Source organism: Orycteropus afer, unplaced genomic scaffold (genome assembly GCF_000298275.1).
Source record: "Orycteropus afer afer isolate SDZICR_OR568_19922 unplaced genomic scaffold, OryAfe1.0 scaffold00133, whole genome shotgun sequence".
Taxonomy (NCBI): Eukaryota; Metazoa; Chordata; class Mammalia; order Tubulidentata; family Orycteropodidae; genus Orycteropus; species Orycteropus afer.
Window position 1 is genome coordinate 6889771 of NW_006921720.1, and position 10575 is coordinate 6900345.

At 42.0% G+C, this 10575-nt stretch overlaps 1 protein-coding gene across 1 annotated transcript; it reads right to left on the minus strand.

Moving 5' to 3' along the window:
• Window positions 1-8672: 8672 nt before the first annotated feature.
• LOC103200653 (PC4 and SFRS1-interacting protein-like) lies at window positions 8673-9632 on the minus strand. The gene has a single exon (XM_042781560.1). It carries the CDS (start codon window positions 9630-9632, stop codon window positions 8673-8675), a length of 960 nt encoding a protein of 319 aa, XP_042637494.1.
• Window positions 9633-10575: the final 943 nt, after the last annotated feature.

Below are 10575 nucleotides of genomic sequence, written 5' to 3' on the forward strand. Positions count from 1 at the left end.
TAAGAGAGTTGTTACATTGTGGGGAATTGCAGTGAATGGGGAATGTGTATGAAACTGCTGTATGGAAAATTAAATTGCTCTGTAAACTTTCATCCAAATCACAATAATAATAATAATAATAATAAAAACATAAATATGAGGGAATGTGGAAGGGGCAGGACTAACTGTGAGTTCACAGATTTTGGAGCTGGGAATTGGTGTCTGGGAGGTTTATTATACTATCCTGTCCACTATTATATATGTTCTAAAATCTCCAATTATCATTATTACTGAAATAATAAAACAACTTGGAACAGGAGTGTCCTGGTTTGGATAATTAACTATACCATCATTCTACTGATAGTGTACTGCTCTACCAGTTTCCAGAACCCTCAAAGATAGGAGGTAGGGTTGGTATTATTCAACATCTCCTTTCCCTTCCATATTTGGGCCCTATCTCCATTATTTCTATTCACACTATCTGCTTGATTATCCCTCACCCACTTTTCCTATCATCTAAAAGTCGCCAGAAGTTTTTTGGGTCTGTTACTTCAGTTACCACTCACCTATTTCATACATTCCACCAACAGCAGGAAAACTTGTGGTTAGAAAAGGTCTCTCTATGTGAACCTAGGGACGACAGGGGAGTGGTCAGCTGGGGAGCTTCTCCTACTCCATGGCCAGATCTAGGGGTTAGTGAACCTTGTCCTGGAGTGGGACTGCAGGAGAAACTGTGCTTACTTAGTGCCTGTCCCTCCCCCACCCCAACAGAAGCTTCCTCTGGGAGTGAGCCAGAGGATTTGCCCCCTCAAGAATGAACTTATCCACATTGATAATTATACTACAGTCCTTTGCAACTTGTATTGTTTGAAGTGGAATATATGGGTGATGATAAGGCTTTATTTATAGTGGACTCTAGAGTTTTACGAATCTAGAGCATAAGATATAAAAGCAGGAGTAGTAAGAACCAAAGTAGTACAAAAGATACAATAGAAAATACTGTTAAAAAAAAAAAATACAACTCCTAAAATCAGGTTTGGGTAAGTTATTTAACTAACCAAAATAACTTTACCTTTTATTCACCTTCATAGCACCTACTATGTATTCCTGATATACAAGTACAGATTTGACTGTACAGTAACACCTAGATTAGTGTTTAATTGAATAGTGGGGTACTATAGCCTAGCCAAGTTGACACATAAAATTAACCATCACCAGAGAGATATATCAGGAGACTTCCCTAGAGAGGTGACATTTAAGCTGAGACCAGAAGAATGTCTGAAGGATTTCTGCAACTTTCTACCCTCAAACTAATCTGTTCCCCTTCCCACAAGGAGGAAAATATCTCTCTGCTCATATCCAAAGCCAACGTCATACCAAAGATGATCCCACTGCATTCTGCTGCTTCTTCATAACCATGCGTCAACACTCTTTGCTTCTCCCTTGAGTACTTTACCTTAGCTGGGAATCATGTTCCATCTTAAAATAGTTGACTTTCAACTCCCTACCTCCCATTGCAGCTGCAGCCCAATCTCCATCCTTGTCACCTCCAAACTCCTTTGAAAAGCATCTCATACTATTCTGCTTCTGCACACCTCACTTATTCCTAAACACTTTATTTTATTGCACCTGCCTCTGCATTTCAGCAGCATTCACTCTCAGGACCTGCACTGTTCAATACAGTAGCTACTAACCACAGGTTGCTATTGAGAACTTCAAATTTGTCTACTCTGAATTAAAGTGTCCTGTACATATAAACTACACACAGAATATTGATTATTTTGTGTAACAAAGGAGCTGTGGTGGTGCAGTGGTTAAAGCATTCAGCTGCTAACCCAAAAGTTGACAATTTGAACCCACCAATCACTCCGTAGGAAAAAGATGTGGCTACTTCCATAAATATTTACAACCTTGGAAACCCTACAGGGCAGCTTTGGAAACCCTACTCTGTTCTAAAGGTTCACTATAAGTCATAATTGACTCAACAGCAATGGGTTTGACTTGTATTTGGTTGTGTGAGGGGGGAAAAAGAAGCATCAATAATTTTTCAATTGATTACTTGTTGAAATAATATTTTTGGATATCACTTTAGTTATCTAGTGTTGCTGTAACAGAAACAGCACAAATGGGTGCTTTAATGAACAGAAATTTGTTTTCTCACAGTTTAGGAGGCTAGAAACTCAAGTTCAGGGGGCCAGCTGTAGGGGAAGGCTTTCTCTCCATATTGGCTCTGGAGGAAGTTCCTTGTTCCTTGGCTCTTTGATGATCTTCTTGTGGCATGGTATCTATCTTCCTCCATCTCTGCTTCCTTAATCTGCTCCTTCTATGTCTCAAAAGAGAATGACTCAAGACACACCCTACACTAATACTGCCTCATTAAGATAACAAAGAAACCCCATTACCAAATGAGATTATAACCACAGTTGTAGGGGTTGTGATTATAGCATATATCTTGGGGGAACATAATTCAATCTGTAACAGATATATTGAGCTAAAAAAAAATTATTAAAAGTCATTCGTGGTTTTTTTTTTTTCTTTCTGACTATGGCTACTAAAAAGTTTGAAAATATGTCTCTTGTGTTATATTTCAGTTGTACAGTATGGCTTTACATGGTTTGCTTCTAAATCTAATTGAATACTCTTTTTTACAGTCTTATACTGTTTGTATATTTTGCTGAAGATAATTCAAAAATGGTTGCAGCAGTATATTGACAGGGAACTTCCAGAAATGCAAGCTGGATTCAGAAGAGGATGTGGAATGAGGGATATCACTGTTGATGTCAGATGGATCTTGGCTGAAAGCAAAGAATACCAGAGAGATGTTTACTTGTATTTTAATGACTATGCAAAAGCATTCGACTGTGGATCATAACAAATTATGGATAACATTGAGAAGAATGGGAATTCCAGAACACTTAATTGTTGTGCTCATGAGGAACCTGTATATAGACAAGGAGGCTGTTGTTCAAACAGAACAAGGGGATATTGCATGGTTTAAAATCAGGAAGGGAATACGTCAGGGTTGTGTCTTTTCCCCATACTTATTCAATTTGTATGCTGAGCAAATGACCGAAGAAATTGGACTATATGAAGAAGAACACGGCATCAGGATTGGAATAAGACTTATTAACAACTTGTGATATGCAGACGGCACAACCTTGCTTGCTGAAAGTGAAAATGACTTGAAGCACTTACTGATGAAGATAAAGACTACAGCCTGCAGTATGGATTACACCTGCACATAAAGAAAATGAAAATCCTCACAACTGGACCAATAAGCAGCATCATGATAAATGGAGAAAAGATTGAAGTTGTCAAAGTTTTCATATTACTTTGGTCCACAATCAACACCTATTGAAGCAGCAGTCAAGAAATCAGACATCCTATTGCACTGGGCAAATCTGCTGCAAAAGACCTCTCTCTAAAGTGCTGAAAAGCAAAGATGTCTCTTTGAAGAATAAGGTGTGCCTCACCCAAACCATGGCATTTTAATAGCCTCATAAAAGCTGGACAATGAGTAAGGAAGACAGAAGAAGAGTTGATGCTTTTGAGTGGTGGTATTGACAAAGAATACTGAAAGGACCGTGGACTGCCAGAAAAAAATGAACAAATCTGTCCTGGAGGAAGTGCAGCTGGAATGCTCCTTGGAAGTGAGAGTGGCCAGACTTTGTCTCACCTACTTTGGTCATGTTGTCAGAGGGACCATTCCGTGGAGAAGGCAATCATTCTTGGTAAAGTGGAAGGTCAGTGAAAAGGGGGAAGACACTCAACTAGATGGATTGACATAGTAGCTGTAACAATGGGCTCAAGTATAACAAGGATTGTGAGGATGGTGCATGACCAGGCAGTGTTTCATTCTGTTGTACATTGTAGGGTCATTATGAGTTGGAGCCAACTCCATGGCACCAACCACAATGACATACTGCCTGTACCTTTGGACTTACTTGTTTACTCCCCTGATTTTAGGGGTTTTGTTTATTTGTTTATTTTTGGTCTCCTCTTCTCTTACACATTTTTCCTGTTCTCTGTCCTTTCCCCCTTCCCTGCCCGTACTGCAAATGGTGATCCTGAGACCATCCTTCACCTCTTTCCCTTCATTACTTTCTCCCTTGTTGTTGTGTTGTTAGGTACTGTCCAGTCAGCTCCGACTCATAGAGACCCTATGTGCAATAGAATGAAACACTGTCCAGTCCAGTAATAGATAGTGTTTCACTGCCATTCATAAGGTTTTTCACTGGCCAAGTTTTTCAGAAGTGGATAATCCCATCCTTCTTTCCAGTCTGTCTTAGTCTAGAAGCTCTGCTGAAATCTGTCTACCATGGGTGAGGTGACTCTTGTAGGTATTTGAAATACCTCCAGTCTCACAACAACACACAAGCCACCACAGTAGGACAAACTGACAGAAGAGTGGTAGAAAGGTACTACATCCCACCCTTAATCCTCTTATATCTGATGAGTTTATCACATCAGATCACATCATGGGTTATCATTATATATCTGCCACATTACATCATTACATAACTGCTAAACCACTGAGAATCACAGCCCAGACAAGTTGACACAAATTTTGGGAGGACACAATTCAATCCATGACACTTGTTTAAAACATTTTTCAACAATTGCCTTTCATCTATTCTACACATCAGCCACAAATCTTGTCAGTTCCGCTTCTGAAATTATTTTTCAACCATTCCCCTTTCCATATCTGGTTCTTGGACCCAAATTTAAACGTTCATTTCTCCACTTCTCCTTTGTGACAAAGAAAATACACATTACATAAGTTTAGTAAGATACGTATGTTGTTGTTGTTGTTATGTGTCATCGAATAGGACCTGACTCATAGCGACCCCTCCTTGGGTTTCCGAAGCAGCGTCACTATGGAAATAGATTGCTCAACCTTCCTTCCGAGGAGTGGCTGGTGGGTTTGAACTGCCAGCCTTCTGGTTAGCAGTCAAGTGCCTTAGGCACTACACTACCAGAGCTCCATGTAAGTATAATCAGACATAAGTATATATAACTGTTCATAAAGCAGAAAGTGTGTGATAGAGATCTTAACCATGGCCAAATTCTTAATGATGGCTACCTCAGGGTAGGACAGGAATTTGACTTTTTATGTTGTACAGAGAAGGAGAGGTGGGACAGTGCAAAAAGGGCATAGGGACAGTATCTTCTGACCTAACTTCACAAGAGGGAGAAAGAATCACCGTCAGTAACTCAAGGCTTATTCCTACGAGGCCAGACATGCCACCACCCTCCAGCCTTTTTACCAACTCTGGCATCAGCCATCCCTCCCACAGCACTCACTACTTTGCAGGGTTCGATAATTTGTTGACATGGCCACCAAGAACTTACAGATAATACTCACGATTATGGGGTTTATTAGGGAACTAACAGGTTACAGTTCAGGTTCAGGAATGCTCTCAGGACATAATTCTTCTATCAGGACAGTCTCCTCTCTGCTATGCTCTCAAGCATACTTCTCTGGCCTTTGACTTCTTGGCCTGGCCTCTGCCCTGCTTGGGCAAGTGTTACAACACTCTTTTAGCTCTGCAATAAGTACACCTAGGTACACCCCACTCTGCCAGCAAGCCTCCCGCCCAAAGGCACTCACTCAGCTTTCTCATTCCATGAGCCCCCAAGTCCGCCACTCTGTCTCGTGCCTCTTGGTTCTGCTGCCGCTGTGTCTCTGCCAGTGGTCTCTGCCAACTCTCTGCCAAGGAGGTCCAGGACAGGGATCTTGGGTCCAAGGACATGCTCCACTCCACTTCTGGCTCATCTCTCTTGATGGCAGTGGCCTCTTCTGCCTCTAGGGGGGCTCATCTTGAGCCTAGCTGAATGACAAAACTAACCAATCCTGCATTAGAGTTCCATATACCTTATTTGTATGGTCCCACCCAGTAATCTGGTGGTAGTCAGAAAGACTGGTGGTTGTTGTTATTTGCTGTCGAGTTGGACCAACTCATAGTAACCCCTCCTTGGGTTTCTTTCTTTCTTTCTTTAAATTAATTATTTTATTTTATTTTTTTATTGTGATTGGGTGAAGATTTACAGAGCAAATTCACTTTCCATACAGCAGTTCACATACGGTTTGTCTCATGACATTGACCACAGTTTACCACAATGCAACAGCTCCCCTCCCACTTCCTGCCAATAATTACCTCTTCCCTGTGTCCTTCCCTCCATGGACTCCTGCCCCTGAGCTATCCCCCTGTGCATAAGCAGCCCTTCTTTCTCCCATGATTGTTCTCTCCACCTCCTTGGGTTTCTGGGGCAGTATCACTACGGAAGAAGATTGCCCAACCTTCCTTCTGAGGAGTGGCTGTTGGGTTTGAACCACCAGCCTTCTGGTTAGCAGTCAAGTGCCTTAGGTACCATACTACCAGAGCTCCTCAAAGGCTGGTTAGAAAGGCCATATCAAGTTGTTCACTGTACTGTAGACAGATAAGGAACCAAATAATTCACTGTACCACAGACAGATAAGGAAGACTGTAAAGATATCAACTTTTATTCATGGATTTGAGTGACATGACATGACTTACCAACATATTGGGTTTAAGGAGCTCTAGTAGTGTAGTAGGAGCTTTGGTGGCAGAGTGCCTAAGGCATTTGACTGCTAACCAGAAGGCTGGCGTTTCAATCCCACCAGCCACTCCTGGGAAGGAAGGTTGGGCGATATACTTCCGTAGTGATACCGCTTCGGAAACCCAACGAGGGGTCGCTATGAGTCAGATTTGACTCGATGGCAGTAAGTTTGGTCTGGTTTTAGCAGTGTAGTTGTTAAAGCATTCGGCTGTTAACCAAAAGGTCAGAGATTCAAACCTACCGGCTGTTCCAAAGGAGAAAGATCAGGCAGTCTGCTTCCATAAAGATTTCCAGCCTTGGAAACCCTATGGAATTGACTTCATGGCAATGGGTTTGGTTTTGGGGTTTATAATGGGTTTACCGAGAGTTCTGGTAGTGTAGTGCCTAAGGCACTGGACTGCTAACCAGAGGGCTGGCAGTCCAAACCCACCAGTAACTCCTCGGAAGGAAGATGGGGCAATCTACTTCCGTAGTGATACTGCCTCAGAAACCCAAGGAGGGGTTGCTATGAGTCGGGTCCGACTCGACAGCACATAACAACAACAACTATGGATTTACCCTGTCCCTTGTGTTTGAGAGGAGACTGAAGGGGACAAGAGTAGAGAAGACGTTGCTAGAGTCATCAGCTGAGTGTTGTTGGTGGCTTCAGCCAGAGTAGTATCAGGGGAGTGGTGAGAAGTGACTGGATTCTGGATATACTCTGAAATTAGAGCTAAGAGGATTAGTTGAAGGGTTGGATTTTAAAAGAGAGAGAGAGAGAGAAAGGAATTGGAGGACACCATGGTCTGGGTCTGAGAAACCTGAAGGATGGTGTTATCATGAGCTGATGTAAAGATCACAGACGTAGCAGGTGTGTAGGGATATGTTTATGTGTCTGGGATACTGTGACAGAGAGAAGTATGGTGGGTTGGAAAGGGATGCTAAAGCATTAATGAGGATGATGCAGCTACTATTGAAAAAACAGTGGTGGCTTCTCAAAAAGTTAAACTTTTTGAACTACAATGTGACTCGGCAATTCTATTGCTAGGTATATACCCAAATGATTGGAAGCAAGAACTCAAGCAGATACTTGTATGTTAATGTTCCTGGCAGCATTATTCATAATATCCCAAATGTGGAAACAACCTAAGTGTCTATCAACAGATGAATAGATAAATAAAACATGGTATATGTGTGTATATATATATATATGTATGTATACACACACATACACACACACAATGGAATATTATTCAGCCATAAAAAAGGAATGCAGTTCTGATACATATTACAACATGGATGAACCTGGAAAATATTATGCTAAGTGAAATAAGTTAGACACAAAAGGACAAATATTATAGGATTTCACTTAGATGAAGTATCTTTAATAGACAGCTCCATAGAAAGATTAGAGGTTACCAAGGGAGTGGGAGGTGGGAGTTAATGTGCACAGAGTTTCTGTTTGAGTTGATGAAAAATTATGGAGAGAGAAAATAGTGATGTTTACACAACAGCATGAATGTAATGAATGCCACCAAAATACACAGTTAAGTGGTTAAAATGGCAATTTAAAAAATTATTTTCAAATTTTGGTTACAGTTTCTTTCTTTTCTTTTTTCTTAACAAATCTACTGCTTAATCTCCCAGGATTAAAAAAATATATAAGATTCTAAAGAATTAAACAACAAAGGAATGTCAAAATAAGGGCACAACTGCTCAATCTTAGCTATTCCAGTTTAATACCTAGCTTCAAAACAAAATGAAATTTTTAATTTTTAAGGTGAAATAATAATGTACAACCACCATGTTCATCTGAGTCTGTTATAACTTTCAAATATACAAAGCTTCAGTTTCAAGCGTGGTAATAAATAAATAAATAACTTTAGCAGAAATTATGGCTGACCTTAATATACAGTGTGCACCTTACAGGAATTTTCAACAATCGTAACGCAGTACTAATACCGTTAATAACAAACGCCTCAATTTAGAGCTGAAAGATTCTTCCATCCAGGAGGGGAAGGGGAAAAATTCAGTCCAATGAGTTTGAGATTTCACCTCTTGTTTGCTCTATTTGTGTTCTCTTTTCGTAGCTGGATTAATGCTTTGAGGCCCAAGCGTGATAGGGGTTTTTGTTACTGCAGATTACATGTTGTTCGGGGCTCAGCTTCCATTTGCTCCTCTTGCTGCCATCTTCTATCTGCTGCTTCCTTCTGCTGTTGTCCTTTCAGCACATTCCTTTTATAAGTAGCTTGAATGTTCCTTCCACCCTTTCTCTTCTTTTCACTTTCTTTGTCATCTCTTTCTTCTTCAGACTCAGTGACTGACTTAGCCCCTGCTTTAACAACCACTTCTTTCTTCTCATCTTTTTTGTCTGGTTCTTTTCTTGGCTTATCTTCTTCCTTCTGTCCCTCTTCATCCCTTTTTAGCTGCTTTTTAGGTTGTTTTTCCTCTTGCCTCTTTTTCTCACTTTTGTCCTCTTCATTTACCATGTCGCTCCCTGAAGAACAAGGCTCTTTTACCATTTGGGGTCTGCCTCTTGGTTTTGGAATCTTGACTTCTGTAGCTGCAGATGGCCCACTGTTTGCATTTGCTATTGCTGTTGTCACTACTCCCACCTCCTCAGATTCTACTTGTTTTTCTGCCTTTCTCTTTCTCTCTCTTCTGGCAGCTTTCACAGTAATACCAATTGCTTTAGTCACATCGTTATTAATGGCTTTTTCTTCAGGGTCAGTATCTTCCTTTGAAACACTTTCTTTTTCTTCAGCTTTAACATCAGATGATGCCTTTGATTGCTTAGTTGAGGCCAGCTGACTTGAAAATTTCACTTTTGGATTGTTATCTATTTCCCATAAACCTTCATTAAAACCTTTACGTTTATTTGGCTTGCCGTACTTTTCCTTATTTTCGAAGTAAGGAAGTAAGTGCTTTGGTCCTAAAAAAGCAGTCTCATGAGTTCCAAAAAAGAAAATGGATAGTTTGTTTGTGGGTGGCTTTACAAGTCCATCAGGAACTTCATCTACTCGAGCTGGCCAATGAGGATACCCCTTGATCTTGGCGAAGATGAGGTCTCCAGGTTTGAAATCTCGAGTCATGTTTCAGTGGCGACGCCGGGGCTCCAGCGCCCGGCGTTGCGCAGCGGCGGGCTGGCGGGCGGGCAGCAAGGGACTACGGGGGAAGTTGAGACCGAAGCCGGGCAGCGGGAGGAGGGGATGCCTCGGGGCAGGCGCGCGGCCCTGCACAGAGGCTGCGATTGCAGCCCAGCCGCCTGTGCCCGCCTCCCCGCAAGTCACCTACGCCACCAGCTGCGGCGGAGGCGTCTCAACGGCTCGGAATCGCAACCGCCCGCGCGGCCGCGCTGTTAAAATGGCAAAACTTTTGTTATGTATATTTTACTGCGGGAGCTCTGGTAGCGTAGTGCCTAAGGCACTTGACTGCTAACCAGAAGGCTGGCGGTTCAAACCCACCAGCCACTCCTAGGAAGGAAGGTTGGGCAATCTACTTCCGTAGTGATACCGTCGGAAACCCAAGGAGGGGTCGCTATGAGTCCGGTCCGACTCCACGGCAAGTAACAACAACCTTTTATTACTGCAATAAAAGATTTTTAGGACAGCAGTAATGAGGAAATAGATGCTTCCTAAAGGACTTGTTAAAAACATGAACGTCCTGCTTTTGAGCCCTCTGGGTAAGCCTTTGCTCCCACACGTTCAGCCGGGGCAGGGTGAGGGAGAGGAGAGTTCTCACGAGGTTGCCCAACTCCTCACCTTTCTTTTTTGTCTCTGATCGTTCCCCGCCAAGGTGCGCGCTCTGAGTGGGTTAGCCTTTGGCAGTTAGGAGAGGCAGAAAGGGCACCCGCCACCGAGTCCCCTCACTGCTTTGGTTAAGAGCCGCAGCACTGCCTCGATCAGTTGACCCACCTGCTACCGGGCAGCTTCTTTTTTTTTTTTTTTAAATTTTATTTTGATTTGGGTGAAGATTTACAGAGTAAATTCACTTTTCATACAGCAGTTCACATAATATACTTTGTCTCATGTCATT

Excerpts from the sequence above, each read along its gene's own strand:
- LOC103200653 (XM_042781560.1), bottom strand. The coding sequence starts at position 9,632 with ATGACTCGAGATTTCAAACCTGGAGACCTCATCTTCGCCAAGATCAAG.